Genomic DNA, 18467 nt, shown 5'->3' on the forward strand with positions numbered 1-18467 from the left:
TCAAATTGGCAAACAAATCCAACACACCTTTATCTATTTTTTCCACAGCAACATCCCTATGAGGTTGGGCTGAGCAAAAGTGCATGGCCCAATGTTATCCAGCTGGCTTTCCTAGCTAAGGAAGGACTAGAACTCACTGTCTCCTTCTCCTAACCTGATTCTCAATCACTAACTAAACTAGCTCCCATTATTACATTTGTAATAAAAAACAATAAAAAGTGTATAAATGCAAAATAATGACAGAATTCTCCTTCATGGAGTGAGTGTATAACCTGAGATTGATTGCCTTGTGCTTCTTCTTAGGATCCAAAGGTTCAAGAATCTTTTGCTGTATACCACTACAATGGATTGAAGCAGTCTAACTGTAATGAAAAGGTATGAGAATGTCTTGTAATATTCAGTAGTTCATTGGTTTTTGGCCAACTTTGCAATAGATAGTCCGCCAGGATACATATGAAGATGGGGGTGGAGATGGCCAGTGGACTCTGACTAGTGACAGTGAGGAAGAATCAAATTGGCAGGGGTTCTTGGGTGCTTCAGGAGTTGTAAAAATAATAAAAAAATAGGTAAAAACATACCTATACACCGTGGATTGCTTTCCATTGCTATATGAGAGTATCTACATGTACCCAGTAGATAATATCATTACTATATGAGAAGATGCATCCATTTTGATACTTAGGGCTAATCAAATTCAAAAGCACACACTTGAAAGATGTAGCTGGTCAGCAGTTTGTTTCTGATTAATAGATCTCATTTAATAAAGAGTTCTAAACATCTTTTCACATTTCTAAAATATATTGTAGCAATGCTTTGGCTCTTGAAATATCTTATGTAAAATGGCTGTTTCTGATAACGTTTATTTGCAGCTTAATTTATTATAAATCATTGGAAGTACATTTACAGGTAGTCCTTGACTTAGAACCATTCATTTAGTGATCATTCAAAGTTACAACCACACTGAAAAGAGTGACTTACAACTGGCCCTCACACTTACAAACCAACACAGTATTCCCACGGTCACGTGATCACAATTTGGGTGCTTGGCAGTCAGCATGTATTTACAATGGTTGCAATGTCCCATGGTCATATGATTGCCATTTGTAACCTTTCTGACAAGCAGACTCAATTGGGAAAGCCAAATTTCCTAAACGAACTCATGATTCACTTAAAAATTGCAGTAATTTGCTTAACAACCATGGGAAAAAAGTCATAAATTTGAGCACAATATATATATTGGTCTCAATTGTGGTTGAAGTCAAGGACTACCTGTATTTATTATTTGTTTGTTTATATCCCATCTTCATTATTTTTACAGATAACTCAAATTGGCAAACAAATCCAACACACCTTTATCTATTTTTTCCACAGCAACATCCCTATGAGGTTGGGCTGAGCAAAAGTGCATGGCCCAATGTTATCCAGCTGGCTTTCCTAGCTAAGGAAGGACTAGAACTCACTGTCTCCTTCTCCTAACCTGATTCTCAATCACTAACTAAACTAGCTCCCATTATTACATTTGTAATAAAAAACAATAAAAAGTGTATAAATGCAAAATAATGACAGAATTCTCCTTCATGGAGTGAGTGTATAACCTGAGATTGATTGCCTTGTGCTTCTTCTTAGGATCCAAAGGTTCAAGAATCTTTTGCTGTATACCACTACAATGGATTGAAGCAGTCTAACTGTAATGAAAAGGTATGAGAATGTCTTGTAATATTCAGTAGTTCATTGGTTTTTGGCCAACTTTGCAATAGATAGTCCGCCAGGATACATATGAAGATGGGGGTGGAGATGGCCAGTGGACTCTGACTAGTGACAGTGAGGAAGAATCAAATTGGCAGGGGTTCTTGGGTGCTTCAGGAGTTGTAAAAATAATAAAAAAATAGGTAAAAACATACCTATACACCGTGGATTGCTTTCCATTGCTATATGAGAGTATCTACATGTACCCAGTAGATAATATCATTACTATATGAGAAGATGCATCCATTTTGATACTTAGGGCTAATCAAATTCAAAAGCACACACTTGAAAGATGTAGCTGGTCAGCAGTTTGTTTCTGATTAATAGATCTCATTTAATAAAGAGTTCTAAACATCTTTTCACATTTCTAAAATATATTGTAGCAATGCTTTGGCTCTTGAAATATCTTATGTGTAAAATGGCTGTTTCTGATAACGTTTATTTGCAGCTGGATTTATTATTTCAATTTACATAGGATTAAATATATGATAATGCTATTTTGACAGGTCATGTATGTTGAAGGAACAGCTGTTATTATGGGCTTTGAAGACCCAATGCTGCAAACTGACGATACACCAATCAAGCGCTGTTTGCAGACGAAATGGCCCTATATAGAACTGCTTTGGACCTCAGATCGATCTCCATCATTAAACTGATGCCGAGAAGAGAATTTGTATTCATCCAATATTTTGAATGAATGTGGGATATGCAGTTTCCTGTATCTAAAACAAACTTACTTTATTTTGCTTTACACTGGTATCACTGAGAAATTGTAAATGGACACTTTTTCAGTGTTAGTATTTTTTTTAAAGAAAACCAATGACTTGATTTGTATTAAAAATAATTCCTGTTTGGCCATAATAGAATAGGTAAATGTGAGTTTGCATCCATAAGCCTACTCATTCAGCCAGAAAGGATAAGGAAGTAAGCTGCTATATGGCAGCATCAGCACAGTGGATGAAGCTTGTCTTAAATATCATAGTATTCACTTATTTCATGCTTGTTCAGACATATAGTTTATTTTGAATTATACTGCCTTAGGGTACAACCTGTTTTGGGAGTCCCAATGTCCAAGTCTCACTGAAACATAAAGAACTATAAAAATATCAGGTAATACTATTATATTGTTCTTATTTCAGGAGGCTTTCTGCCAGGAAACTCATCTAATGGGTTGTGGCCTGTACAAGAATATCATAGCTTGGAGAATAGATTGATATTTGCACTAACTATGCTTAGATGATAACATCTCTGCTTTTCTCTGAAAATCTGACTCTTTATCTATGTAGCTTTTTTGAAATGAAGCAAAAAATGATTTTTAGTATGGCTGGTGATAAATGATAAATACTATTTATTGGATGATATACCATTCTTAAAGCTTACCTATTACTCAAAGCAGGATTTAAATAAAATTGCATAATAATATCCTGAGTTGTATAAAGGATATATAAAAGCCTAACTGCAAAAAAGCGCTGTGATTTTTGTTCATATTATTATTGCCAAATACCTCTTCTCAATATGTATTAATAAACATATACACTACTATACATGTTAACATGCATGGCTAATCTGTTATTCAAGTAGTATAGTGTATTTATTATCTAGCAAAGTCAAAATTAAAAAAAAAATATTGTTCAATACTAAATGGGTTATTTTCTTCCTTACAGTGCCTGATAATTTGGATATGTGGAAGTATTTTTTTCATTAAAGACAGAATTTTCTTAAGCATCAATTGCTTAATTGTTGAGACAACATGGCAGCAAAGCTTCATTATTGCTCTCTTTTTTAGCACATCTTTAGAGTTAACCTTTATTTCAGTCATACTTTCATGTCCCACAGTGTCAGCTTCCCTTTCCCTTAAGTAGAAAAGATGAACTGCCTAGAGCAGGGGTCTCCAACCTTGGTCCCTTTAAGACTTGTGGACTTCAACTCTGGGAGTTAAAGTCCACAAGTCTTAAAGGGACCAAGGTTGGAGATCCCTGGCTACAGGCATTTTTCATTTTGGTGATGAATGAGATTCCAATCATCTGAGGCTAGCTGAGCATTTTGAGAATAAGAAATATGACTGGCTAAATAATAGTAGCCTTTGTTTGGACCCTCTATAATTTCAAGTAAAAGTTCAATTGTTAATCTAAGGCCTTGTTTATTGTAAAACTTTAATGTACCAAGACTGATTTTTCATAAAATTATTCATTATAATTAGCAAACCAGAAAAATTCCTTGCTATTATAAGGAAAATCCTTTTCTTGGAATAGTTTATCTTCTAGGGTTTTCCCATTTTCCAGACATCCCTTCATTGTGCTGACTCTGAATCCTTTCCTTTACACCAGGGGTGTCAAATTCAAGGCCCAGGGTGCGGATCCAGCCTGCAGTGTGCATAGATCTGGCCCACAGGGCTGCCTTGGAAACAGCGAAGGACCAGCCTACGGTGCCTCTGCCAGCGAGAACAGGCTTCCGAACTGCCGTTGTAGCCAAAAATGGAGCTCGGGAGCCCGTTTTCTCTGGCATAGCGCTCATGCCACCACAGATGTCCCTGACATGAGTGATGTCAAGCTGGCCACGCCCATCCGAGCCTCCTGAGGTCAAACAACTCTGATGCAGCCGTCAATGAAATTGAGTTTGACACCCCCGCTTTACACTCGTTAGACTTCCCTCTTAATTTCTAAGGGGCAGAATTGCATCTTAGTATGAAAAAGGGTATTTATTTGCTAATAATTTGGGAGTTCATATTGTAACTAACAACCGCTAATCCAGTATGGGCCTTTTCAGATAATAGATTGCCTTCTAAAAGGTATTTGAGTAGGTGGGAGAGTTATTTATTTTGTTTCAATGAAAGACCCACAGATTTTTTTCTTAGCTAAAATAATGTTTTAAAAGGTGTTATTGTTGCTAAATATCCTTGACACTACCGTCCTCTTGTGTGTTTGGATTGCTCTGGAAATTCAGACATCATATGGCTAGGAGATCCAGCATGTGGTTTGCTATGGATATTGAAATATTGAAGGACCAGTTCAGTTTGATAGCTTGTGTAAACAGTCTCATGATCATGAAGTTGCATTGCACTCTGCTCCAGTAAGTTGTTAATGTACTTTGTGTGCTGTTCTTACAACTGAGTGCATTCTACAATCCTCAATTTAATAAAGCTTTCTGACAAATACTTTCTATTTGAGATTTTAGGAGTGTACATGATAAGTATTTTAGAAAATATTTTGCAATAAAATGTTCATCTGGTAATAAAACAACAACAAATAAAAAACATTTATAAAACAACTTTTCCAGGGAAAATAAAGGGAAAATTGCTAAACTTTACACTGTAGAAACAGTGGGTGAGTGTTGATACTGGGTGTAGAGAGAGAATGCAAGACAACTTGCACTGGGCATCAAAAGCAAAAGGTCATACAGAATTGAACATAATTGAACAACAATCCAGACAGAATGGATATGAAAAATTCTCTTTTGTAATGACCCGAAACATTGCCACTACCTAAGATTGAACTCGACTTTCCAAGTGGGAGGCGAGAGTCTTCACCACCATGCAACTCAGAAAGAACGGATATAGATCCAAATTAATTTAAATCGGATTCAGTGGAAAAAACATCTCTTTTTATGGGAATCCAGTGTTTCTGGGTAAAATTCAAAGTGCTGGTTGATCACATTTAAAGCATTGCATGGCTTGGGACCTGGTTATCTGAGGGATTATCTATTTTTAAGAGTCCATCAAATCCTATCCAGCAGATTGGGCAGGCTTCCGAACTGCCGTTGTAGCCAAAAATGGAGCTCGGGAGCCCGTTTTCTCTGGCATAGCGCTCATGCCACCACAGATGTCCCTGACATGAGTGATGTCAAGCTGGCCACGCCCATCCGAGCCTCCTGAGGTCAAACAACTCTGATGCAGCCGTCAATGAAATTGAGTTTGACACCCCCGCTTTACACTCGTTAGACTTCCCTCTTAATTTCTAAGGGGCAGAATTGCATCTTAGTATGAAAAAGGGTATTTATTTGCTAATAATTTGGGAGTTCATATTGTAACTAACAACCGCTAATCCAGTATGGGCCTTTTCAGATAATAGATTGCCTTCTAAAAGGTATTTGAGTAGGTGGGAGAGTTATTTATTTTGTTTCAATGAAAGACCCACAGATTTTTTTCTTAGCTAAAATAATGTTTTAAAAGGTGTTATTGTTGCTAAATATCCTTGACACTACCGTCCTCTTGTGTGTTTGGATTGCTCTGGAAATTCAGACATCATATGGCTAGGAGATCCAGCATGTGGTTTGCTATGGATATTGAAATATTGAAGGACCAGTTCAGTTTGATAGCTTGTGTAAACAGTCTCATGATCATGAAGTTGCATTGCACTCTGCTCCAGTAAGTTGTTAATGTACTTTGTGTGCTGTTCTTACAACTGAGTGCATTCTACAATCCTCAATTTAATAAAGCTTTCTGACAAATACTTTCTATTTGAGATTTTAGGAGTGTACATGATAAGTATTTTAGAAAATATTTTGCAATAAAATGTTCATCTGGTAATAAAACAACAACAAATAAAAAACATTTATAAAACAACTTTTCCAGGGAAAATAAAGGGAAAATTGCTAAACTTTACACTGTAGAAACAGTGGGTGAGTGTTGATACTGGGTGTAGAGAGAGAATGCAAGACAACTTGCACTGGGCATCAAAAGCAAAAGGTCATACAGAATTGAACATAATTGAACAACAATCCAGACAGAATGGATATGAAAAATTCTCTTTTGTAATGACCCGAAACATTGCCACTACCTAAGATTGAACTCGACTTTCCAAGTGGGAGGCGAGAGTCTTCACCACCATGCAACTCAGAAAGAACGGATATAGATCCAAATTAATTTAAATCGGATTCAGTGGAAAAAACATCTCTTTTTATGGGAATCCAGTGTTTCTGGGTAAAATTCAAAGTGCTGGTTGATCACATTTAAAGCATTGCATGGCTTGGGACCTGGTTATCTGAGGGATTATCTATTTTTAAGAGTCCATCAAATCCTATCCAGCAGATTGGGCATGCTGCAGATGCCACCAGCCAAAAGGTTGACTGGCAGGAATTGGAAGATAGGCCATCTCTGCTGTAGCCCTGCCTTATGGATTTTTGTCTCCTCTGAGATTAGAACTGCCCTCAGTCCTGCTGGTGTTTTGTAAGGCTTTAAAAGCTTGGTGGTGTAGAGCCCATTTCTTGACATCATTGCTAATTGGTTAACTGTCTCAGCTGCTTTATATATTTTTGGCAGTCTTTTTATTATGTTTTTATTATTAATTTTTAATTACCGTGTTTCCCCGAAAAATAAGACCTGGTCTTATTTTCTTTTGGGCCCCAAAATAAACACCAGATCTTATTTTCGGGAGATGTTCTACCCGCTTACTTTAAGACCACCACAGGCCAGGCCTCCCACACCCAACACCTGTTGCGCCACTGCCTGACTTTTCTACAGCTGCTCATAGCCAGACTCCATATGGTGCATTGCACCGATACTACTGCTCGCAGCAGGATACAATATGGCTCATCACACCACTGTCCCAGGCCGCATGGAACATCACATGATGTCGTGTCCCACTCCTCCGCTGACGGCTGGGTCCGGGAAATCCGAATCAGGCTTGCCTCTGCAGCTCTGCCCAAAGTCCTAGCAAAGTCCTCAGAGCAGGCAGGAGACCAGTAAGTGACTTCAGCAAGATCAGTTTGACTTTTGCCTGACTCAGAGACTGCCAGAAAGCAGATCCTTTATATAGGCCATGGGGTGTGGCTCCATGACTCAGCACTCATTAAGGCCTGCCCCTCCCTTCCCTCTGTAGCCTCCGCCTCTCCAATCTTCTGATGCGAGGGTCACACCAATCAGCTGTTGGTAATAAACCCTCCTCAGGCTCACCTGCTGTGGAGGAGGGGGAGGGGTCTAGCTGCTCCGTTTGCCTGGGCATGGAGTCAGGGCTGGGGCAGGGAGATTCTCCTTCTGCAGTTTGTGGGCATGGAGCCAGGACTGGGACCGGGAGGCATACATTCCTCAGTGTGCGGGAGCAGGTAAGAAGGCCCCTGTTATGTTTGGGTATTGACGAGGCAGGAGACCAGGTTAGTGACAACAGCTCTTTAATATAGTGTGACCCAGCAAAACTCTGGAGAAAAACCTCTCCTTATATACACTTCAGCCTGAGGCTGCATCCAATCAGAGACGAGATATTTCCCGCCTAAAACTCCCTCCAAAACTTACAGTAATACATTACACTCCTTCCCTCCCAGAAGGCACTTTGCCCATATTTGCATACTACTTCTCTACGTAGTCCTGCAGGTACGTGGGGCGTCTCCTGACTCTCCCGGACCTGCGCAGTTCACTTTCTGGAGTTGAGTCGAGCGTGCCGGAGGGACTTTTCGTTCCTCTGAGCTCCTCCTCCCGGCCATCCGGCCCTGGATTATTCGCCGGCTCGGGCCTGCTGTCCTCTAGAGGGACCGGAGGGTGTCGCTGGACCTCGCCTGACTCAGATAAGTCTCTGTTTGGTTCTTTGCTTACGATTTCTGTTTGTTCTCGGCTCCAGTCAGCTGTGGGGTTAATTAAATCAAAGTCAGGGCTGGTCTCGCCTAATTCCGTCTTATCGCTCACTCTATTTCTTAATTGATCTATGTGGCGTCGCCAGATTCGGCCATCGTCTAGCTCCACTAGATAGGATTTAGGGCCCGCTTGGTCTATGATTCTCCCCCTCCTCCAGCTAGGGCCGGCGCTGTAATTCCGAGCCCATACTGTGTCTCCTATGGCTATTTCTCTGAGTTTCTCCGGTTTAGTTCTGAACCCGTCTTGTATGTAGCTTGGGTGCAGCCGGTCTAGTGGGCATCTTAGCTTCGCCCCATTAGCAGCTCGGCTGGGCTGCGCCAGTGGCTACACAGGGGTCCTATGTTGGACAGTTAGGAATGCGTCGATTTGTGACTGCCAATCCCGGGCTACTTCGTGACAGCGCCTCTTCGCCTCCGAACAAATCGTTCAGCAAGGCCGTTCGACGCAGGGTGGAACGGCGCTGAGAGGCATGTCGGATGCCCTCTTCGCCAGGTACCCTTCAAATAGCGCTGCGGTGAACTGTGGACCGTTATCGGACACGATGGTGTCCGTAGCCCATGTGTGGCGAAAAGGTGTTTTAGGGCTGCAGTGACAGCTCCCGCGGTTGTGGATTTCATTAGATGATCTCCAGCCATTTGGAGAATGCATCCACCACAATTAGAAATGTTTGGCCGTGGAATGGGCCGGCAAAGTCAATATGTATGCGGGACCAAGGGCCTGGGGTTTCTCCCACTCGAACACTGGGGCCGTGGGAGGTAAGGGTCTGGATTCCTGACAGACTTGGCATCGGCCTACCTTGTCACTGATTTCCTGTCCATTTGGGGCCACCAGACATAGCTCCTCGCTAACCCTTCATCCTCACAATTCCTGGGTGACCCTCATGCAGGAGTTCCAGGACTTTTTCCTTAGTTTTCGGGACCACTACCCTATCCCCCAGAGCAGGCACCCCTTGTACAGACAATTCTTTTTCTTTACAAACTCTTTAAAACGCTCGCAGCGGGCCATCCCTTTGAACCCATCCAATCACAGTTCTTAATACAACGTCCGGTATGAGGCCGAGCCACTTCCTGAGATGTGGCTGGGCCAGAGTCCAAAGAGTCAATTAGTAGAACGGGTGCGCCGGGTGGGGTCCTCGATTTTCCTGGCAATGGGCATCTGCTCAGTGCGTCTGCATGCCCCAACTCCTTTCCAGGCCGATGTTGTAGTTTGTAGGAGTAGGCGGCCAGAAAATAGTCCATCTGGTCAGTCTAGGTGAGAGTGCTACTGGCGTTGGGCGGTCGCCAGCCAGTAACCCCAATAGCGGTCTGTGATCCGTCACAATTTCAAAGTCTCGCCCAAAACGATTCGTGAAATTTCTTCACGCCTGACACTATTGCGAGAGCCTCCTATCTAGTTGGCTGTAATTTCTTTCAGCCGGGACATCGCTCGTGAATAGAACGCTATAGGGGCTTCAGTGCCGTTTGGGAGTCTGTGGCTAAGTACAGCTCCTACTCCATAGGGGATGCATCGCAGACCAGTACTAACGGCAGCCTGCTACTGTACTGGACTAACAGGCTTCGCTTGATAGCAAGTTTTGACTGCCTCAAATGCTCTGTTTTCTGTCTTTCCCCAAGACCAAACAGCGTTTTTCCTAACAACTTGTGCAACGGTTCAAGAACGGTTGCTTTGTTTCTTAAAAATACAGCATAAAAGTTTACCAGACCCAGGAAAGCCTGAAGCTCTGTCTTGTTTTTGGGTGCTGGGGCTCTTTATCGCTTTGACCTTACTCTCGGTGGGTGAATTCCATTCTTATCTATCCTATATCCCAAAAATTCCACTGACTCGACCCCACCTGGCATTTTTTTGCTTTAACTTTCAGGCCGGCTGACCGGAAAATGGCCAAAACTTTCCTCAGCCGCTCCCCCAGTTCTTCCAAATTCTTCCCCGATACCAACACGTCATCGAAATAGGGCACGACTCCTGGTAGCCCCTGTAGGAGTCGGTCCATCAGATTTTGGAATAGCCCAGGGGCTACGCTTACCCCAAACTGTAACCGAGTGCATTTAAAGGCACCTCGGTGCGTTACAATGGTCTGGGCTTCAGCTGTGCTAGCATCTACGGGTAGCTGCTGGTACGCTTGTGCCAAGTCTAATTTGGCGAAAACTTGTCCGTGCCCTAGTGAGTGCAATAAGTGTTGCACTACTGGAACTGGGTAGGCGCTCTTTTGCAATGCTTTGTTCAAGGTAGCCTTGTAATCAGCGCAAATTCTTATGGACCCGTCTGGTTTTACAGGGGTGACGATTGGCGTCTCCCATTTGGCATGGTCAACTGGCACTAGTATCCCTGGCTGACTAATTTATCTAACTCTTTGTCAATTTTAGGTTTGAGTGCAAAGGAACCCTCCTTGCCTTTAACCTAATGGGAGCTATTTGGGGGTCTAAATTGAAGGAGATAGGGGTCCCCTTGTACTTGCCTAAACGGTCCTCGAATACGTCTGCGAATTCCTCCATTAGGGTGTTTTGCAGGTTGCATCCGGTCCGGTGGACGCCAGTCACCCCCATTCCCAACGCCCGGGACCAGTCTAGCCCCAACAAGCTTGGCAAAGTTCCTTCGACTAACGTGATGGGCAGGGTCTTTTCGTATGTCCCGTACTTGACCTCGACGGTCGTTGTCCCTCGAACAGGGATGCGGTTGCCCTGGTAATCCTGCACCCGGAGCCGTTGTTTCTGTAGCTTGCGCTTTGCGATGTGTGGCAAGGCTTTCACAAAAGTGTCCCAGGACATGATTGAGATAGCTGATCCTGTGTCTACTTCCAGTCGGCACGGTACGCCTTCAATCGTCGGGTTTGTGAAGATCTTTTCTTCGATGCGGGTAGCTGCGTGGTCTATGGTAACAGTCATTCGGTTTGACTTCGCGCTCTTTCTTTCCTGGCCAATCGCGGGTCGCCTCACCGATCTCGCGCTCTGATTGGCTGGTTTGAAATTTCGGCGGGAATGTGGGGTTTGCATCTCTGGCTCAGAGCCGCTCTGATTGGACGATTTGAATTTTCGGCGGAGGAAGGGTGCTCGGCAGACTTGAGCCAGGTGCCCTTCCTTTCACACCGCCGCAAATGGCGCCCTGAACTTACATCTTTGGCGCTGATGTCGCCCGCAACTTCCGCATTCTTCCGGGTCTTCCTTGTCGATTTTCCGGTGTAGTGGACTTCTTCCTCCTCTTCGCTGGTTGACTCACGATAGGTTTCTTCGTGGTGGACTGTGCTCGGCTTTGCGCCCGCCATCGGCGTGAGTCGCTTTGTAAGGTGTCTGCTGCATGGTTGGACATCTCATGGGCTCTGGCTTCGTCCAGGCGTTTGCCAATGTCAGGTTGCTCTTGGCTAGCAACCGTCTCCTCAAACGGATGTCTCTGACCCCCGTATAAGTTGTTCCAGCAGCTCTTCGTCCAGATCGCGGTACTGCAATGCTTGGAGGCTTGTCTCAGGGCTGCCACGTAGTCGCTGATAGACTCGCCTTCTTGTTGCCTGCGCTCCCCAAACTCGCACTGCCGAACGATTTGGACGGGGCTGGTGCGTAGTGATTCTTCAGGAGGGTCTGAAGGGTCTGCCACGATACGGAGTGTAGCGGTGTTGGCTCCGCTAGGGCTTCTGCGACGGCGATGACTGCGGACCCACAGTGGCTTATGAAGTAAGCCCGTTACGGTTGTCGGAGACTCCTGTAGCTCGTTGGCCTCCAGGAAACTCTCGAAACGGGTCATGTATATTCCCCATGTCTCCTGGGCAGGGTCAAACGGAGTGGGTGGCGTGTAGCCGGTCATCGCTGCATTCGCCGTCACCTTGCTGGGTTTGAGTCTCGTAGTGAGTTCAGCTCTGTTCTGGTGCTCTGCCTCAAAATCCCATCCTCGTCGCCAATGTTATGTTTGGGTATTGACGAGGCAGGAGACCAGGTTAGTGACAACAGCTCTTTAATATAGTGTGACCCAGCAAAACTCTGGAGAAAAACCTCTCCTTATATACACTTCAGCCTGAGGCTGCATCCAATCAGAGACGAGATATTTCCCGCCTAAAACTCCCTCCAAAACTTACAGTAATACATTACAGCCCCGGCTGCTCTGAGGGCGGGCAAGACACAACACATCTTTTGGACAACCATTTGTCTGAAATGGTTACAGGTCTTCTGCTTGAACAGGGAGTTGGACTAGAAGACCTCCAAGGTCCCTTCCAACTGTTATTCTGTAAATAAAAATCCCTCGTTGTAGGGAAGTTAATATCAGTGTTGCTGGTATAAAACCTTCACTGATGGACAACTACATTTGGTATTTTCCAAATTAAAACTAAAGCAAACAACCAATTCTTTTTAAAAGGGAAAAAAAGAGAATCTTCCATCATCTTACTAAGAAGCAAATTCTGCCACAACAATCATGGGTCACTTAAAACAGGGGTCACCAATCTTTTGGGGCTCAGGGATCACTAAATTCATAATTTTAAATCCCATGGACCACTAATATGATCTGTCTAATGACTGGCTGGCTGGGTGTGGCTAGGTCATGTGACTGGGTGTGTGTGGCTAACTTGGTGTCATTCACCTTGAGGAATACCTTGCTCGCCTCTACTCACCCCTCCCCTCCCAGCCACTCCTTGTCTGCCTGTCCAGGCTCCTTAAGGGACCAACAGGAAGCAGTTGTTTGAGCTAAGCAGCCACCATGAGAAAGAGTTGGCAAAACAGCTTCCTCAGTTCAAATTGGATCTGACCGAGAAGAAGGCTCAGCAGAAGTACCTCGCAAAGGACTACAAACATAGGCTTTCCAAGCAGAGGGAAGACCTGCGAGGAGTGTAAGGCCAGGTACCGATGCCTGGAGGGTCAGTGGGCTGAGATAGTCAGCCAGTTCCAGGCCATGATGCACTGGAACAAGGCCCTCTGGCTCTTCACCACCAGCGGCGCTTTCCTCCAGCCTTCGCCCAAAGCCACGCACCAGGAGGCTGAAGCAGATCCCAAATTGGAATTTCTGCCCCCCTCTGCCCCATACAAAAAGACCCCGAAGGGGAAGACTCTGCAGCAACACAAGTATTCATAGCACGTATCTGGTCCAGGGGCCGTAATTTGAGGACCCCTGATTTAGTGCAATATAAAAAATGCAAATAATTTTTCTGTGGACCACCAAAGTTTTCTCACGGATCTCCAGTTGGTGACTGCTGACTTAAAAGATTGACTTTTTTTGTACAGTGCCCCTTCTATCACAAAGGGAGGCTATCAATTCCTGACTTTTTAACTTTTTAATAAAAGACAAAAACAATAAGGAAAGAAAATCTCCAATGGCATGATCAGGGTGAGTGATCCTTCATTTGAGACAAGAGAGCTCACTCCTTTCTGCCCATTTTCCAGCCTCCTTCATCCCTGTAACTGTTGGAGAATTTTTTTTAAAAAAACACCAAATATGGAATTGCTAGAGAAACCCCATTCTTCTGCTACCTTCCCAAATTTCACCTCTTCTAGCCCCAAGGAGCATTTTAAACAGTGAACCTTGTAGAAAGTAATTCACAAAAAATGATTGGATTCTTTCCCAAAGATCTTGGGCTTTTCTATTCTATTTTTATTTAGTGCAAATGTGAGGTTAATTAACTAAGCTAGGGATTCCTCCGCTGCCTTTTAAGGAAGTGATGGACACAAGGTTACTTTCTTTTTGCTTGGATTTTCTCCCCTCCCAGTTATTTTCCATTCAATACCTAATTTTGCCTCTGAGGCAGTGTCCCCTGGTTGTTGTTGTTTCTAAGTAATTTCCTGCCTCTCCCACACTAGTAGAGAAGCAGGATTAGTATGGTGGAAGTGTGGAGTTTGGGATAGAAAATATATCCGAACGGAAAGAATTTTCGTATTTTCCCAATGACATTTGGCCCAAAAGATCAAGTTGGGGTCATTTTAACCATCCTTTAGACACTTTTAAGATCCTTTAGCAATCTTGAGATAGAGGAATTCTCTATTGTTTGTGTTATAAAGTGACCCTCCTCCCTCCATAACTTGCAAGGGAAGAAGGTCAGGGACGGAGCTAAGATCTTGATTTGATTGTGTTTGTGTGTTCTTCTGGGTGGGCAAGTGCCCTGTAAAATAAACGCAGACCTTTGTGGAGAAAGGTTCTGTTTGCGTTGATCAGGATTTCCTTTGGTGATCTCCCCCTCCCACGCTCTTCCCCACTTGCAAAGACCCCCAGGCCTTTCTGGGAAAGGCTTCCTTCCAGGATAACAATTGTCATTAAGGTAATTCCAGAGGTGGGGGGGGAGAGTGTTTCTTTTCCTGCTTTATTAGGGTGCACTGCCCTCTTCCTCCTGTTTGAAGCAATAGAGGATCAAGTTCATCTGCCTCTCCATATATCACAATTTCAGGCTTATTTTTCTTAGAGGAATGAAAGGGATGTTTACAGGAAGGGATCCCTGCTGTTTCTACTGTTTTCCTGAACGCACCCAGAGATATTACAAGAAGGTTTTAAAAAAAAAGCTTTCAAAAAACTGTCAAAAACACCCATCCCGTATTTGCTGTATTATAAACTCTGTCCTCACAGAAGACAGCCAAAAGGTTTCCCAGCCTTAATGGGTGTCGATGCTGCACAGTGTAGTTCAGCACAACTGAGCAGCACAAGCTTAGGGTTAGTTACTCAAAAAAGTAGTTGACATCTGAAGTAACTAGTGTTGCTTTCTGCATTTTCTTCTGGTCCCTTCTGATAGTTTGATACACCACCATGCTTGTGTAATGGCCTATGTCCTATGTCACAGTGGTACAAAGCAACATTTCTTTCTTTTTCTTCTATCATTGTTATCAAGCTTAATGGAGAGAAATGCTTTCAGAACTTTTTTCCAAGGCAAGAATACTTTCAGGATAATTTCATATTGAGGTATAGCTGTTTTCTATGTTTCTTGGCTAACAGGATGACCAAAGGAAGGGTATGAATGTGCTGCCTTGGATTCTGCAACTATCTTTTTTCTTTCAATTAAATCCCAAGGGAAGATTTTATAAGAAAGCTCTTTTGCAGAAGGTGGGGCAGTCAGCCAAGGGAAAGCTATGCGATCGGTGGGATTGTCTTCAGGGTATGATCAGAAAAGTAAAATTGGCAGTCACAATGATGCAATCAAAGCTCACCCTATTTTTATGAGCCTTGTGTGTATGATAAACATAAAAAAAATAGGCACAGCTTTGATCTCACCATTATTGTGGGTTCCTTCTTGATTTTTTACTACAGGATATGAACACCAATGATAAGTCTGCTACTTTGCCTCCATACTGAAAACAAATCCTTAAACCAATTTAAGTATTCTCAGAAGAAGAAGAAAGGGAAAATCTTTGCCATCTGTTTTGGCTGACAATCTATTTCATAGTCCTATAAAAGAAGACTAATGTTTTTGTTATAATTTAAAAATAAAAATTAGAAAAATAGTTACAAAGCACATATTTATATGTACAAGACAGAAAAAGACAAAAATCAATGAAACACCCATGTGTATTCCAATTTATATAAAAAACTGAACCACCTTTTGAAAAACCAATTAAATCTTACCCATTTGGATTCATATTGATCAGTCTTTCCATTATGTCAGTTGAGTGTCAGATTAAAATTGAAAATGAACACATTTTCTTAAACGGAGGGTTTTGAATTCAGACTGATAGTTTCCAGTGTGGTGATAAACATCATGACCTGGATAAGAAATATAGTAATATGATATTGAAATACATAAAGAAAAATATTGATTTTTCTTTCATACTCCATTAAATCACTAATTTAGAACAGTAAATGTTAGGGACAACTTACCTGAAAGCTTATCTATCCCTATATTCATAGACCATCTCTGAACATCTGTTTACTTTATTATATTCTCAGTGCTAAAGGAAAACTGCTTTATTGATATATGCATACATGACCCAAGGCATTTTAAGAACTGTTAGGTTTTAGACATTTTACAATGTTTTAATATTTTAGTTTATTTTTTTATACACTGCATTGTTTTTACTCCACCCTGCCAGTTTTATTTCATGCATTCATTATAATTATACTGTGGTTTTATATGTTTGCTTCTTTGTGCACATTGTTGAGAATACTGCTGTTGCTAGGCATCTAAAAATGTCACAAATAAATAGATTTAGCGTTAAGATATTTGGAAGAGAACTCAAAGATCATGCAAGAGACATGCAAAGTTGTCCACTCCAATAAAGATCTATTAATTATATCTTCAATAGGATGGCTAACCTTTCCATTAAAGACTCATGGAATGGTGTTCAACTACTTTCTAGGCAGTCTGTCTCAAACAGCTAATATCCATAAGGATTTCCTGCCCTAATGTTTAGTCTGATCTCTTTTCTTATATTTTGAGTTACTTTGGATTGAAATTTTTGAAACTGAAGAAATGTCTTCCATCTTGTCTTGACAGTCTATCAAATATTCCAAGATGGTTATCGCATAATCTCATAATTGTCTTCTCCAGTTATTTTGTTGAACTAAGCATGCAGGTTTTTTTTTTAAATGTTCAGCATGAGTTTTAAACAAAGCCGCACCTTTTATTCCCACTGTTTAAAAAAGTGAACAATTGTTAATTGAGATGAAGATGCTGTGTTGCCTTTGACTTTGTTTCAGTTGTGCGAATCACCCATCTAGTTTTGAATTATTTTATTTATTTATTTATTTATTTATTTATTTATTTATTTATTTATTTGTTTGTTTGTTTGTTTGTTTGTTTATTTATTTTGTCACAACATCATATAAAAAGATTATATAGTATATAAACATATATATGAGTAAATATTAGGAGGTATAAGCATCTATATATATATAGGAAGAAGAAAAGAAAATTAAAATTAAAATTAAAATTAAAAATTAGAGAGAGAGACTCTCTTCCTTCTGCTCTAGGAAATTGATTTATTGATTTCAGCCTAGAATAGCCCTACAACCATGATTATGTATCAGCTAATGCTGCAGTTGAAGGGAGATTCTCAGAGTAAAATATAGTGAGCCCTTACAAGTTGGTGATGACAGCTCAGGGCAGGACACTTAACCTTCAAAATAAATTCAATCTTTTTTGTAGTTGCTGGCTGTGGCCAAGTTATTCTGCCTTCAGAAAGCATATCCAACTGCTCATATACTGTATGCTCTGTACATGGTCTCCAACTTTCCTGCTAAGTGTTTATTTACTCCGTTTTTCTTTCTTTTTTTTTTAGTCTTCTCTCATCAGAATTGTAGGATTCGGATGAGACAGAAGCTGATGTGGATGGAAATAGACTTAGTTCATGTTCCATCAATTTTCACTAAGCTGTAACAAGAAGGTGGAAAATACAGAATTTCATTTACAATATAACCAGGACCAATGTTTCCAAAATGACTGGTAACCTTGACTAGAATCCTGCTGCTTGTTAAGTCTGAACCTGAAAAGTTCTCATGTGCAAAAAAAATCCCAGTATTTCCCCTCCCCTCCCCTCTACTACATGAAGTGGAAATTTTCTCACAGTCAGCTTTCCAGGGGATTCTAAGAAGATTCCCCATTACTCTGAGACTTTCATTTATAGATCTAACTTCAGACTTTATCATTGAATATGACACCTATTAGAGATTGAGATAACAGGGATGATGACAGAATGGGACAATGGGAGGAACAGTCTCATAACAAAATAACAAAACACTGCAGTTGTTAAGTGAATCAAGCAGTCATTAAGTGAACCCATCTTCCACCATTGACTTTGCTTTTCAGAAGCCAACTAAGGAGGTCAGAAATGGTGATCACATGACCTTGGGGATGCTGCAACTGTCATAAATACACACCTGTTGCCAAATGCCCCGATTTTGATCACATGACTGTAGGGAATGCTGCAATGGTTCTAAGTGCGAGCACCAGTTGCAAGTCATTTTTCCCAGTATAGTTGTACAGTTCAATCAGGAGAGATGGTAAGATATAAATGTGAATATTCACATTCATAATATTTTGATTGAAGTCATTCATACTGTACAAAGATGATTTATTGTTTCTCTACTCTGAAAAGCTAAAGAATCAGTTTTCAGCAAATGAACCAGCAAACATGTGGAAAACGCTTAAAAATATCACCGGCTATGGCAAACCTCCTTCCCAGGCTAAAGGTAACCAACTGGCAGATGACCTGAATGAGTTTTACTGCAGGTTTGAAAGGAAACTACAGCCACCTATCTCCTCAAACCCCCT

The 18467-nt window shown here is 41.8% G+C and overlaps 1 protein-coding gene across 2 annotated transcripts in view; it reads left to right on the forward strand.

Moving 5' to 3' along the window:
- MINDY3 (MINDY lysine 48 deubiquitinase 3) overlaps positions 1-3290 on the forward strand; it is a 29732-nt gene extending 26442 nt beyond the window's left edge. For both annotated transcript variants that reach the window (XM_058183189.1, XM_058183190.1), the window contains exons 15-16: positions 304-375; positions 2253-3290. In XM_058183189.1, coding sequence (XP_058039172.1) covers positions 304-375; positions 2253-2402 — 222 coding nt within the window. In that variant the 3' untranslated portion in view covers positions 2403-3290. The remainder of the gene's footprint in view (positions 1-303; positions 376-2252) is intronic.
- Positions 3291-18467: the final 15177 nt, after the last annotated feature.

Source organism: Ahaetulla prasina, chromosome 4, assembly GCF_028640845.1.
Source record: "Ahaetulla prasina isolate Xishuangbanna chromosome 4, ASM2864084v1, whole genome shotgun sequence".
Lineage (NCBI taxonomy): Eukaryota > Metazoa > Chordata > Lepidosauria > Squamata > Colubridae > Ahaetulla > Ahaetulla prasina.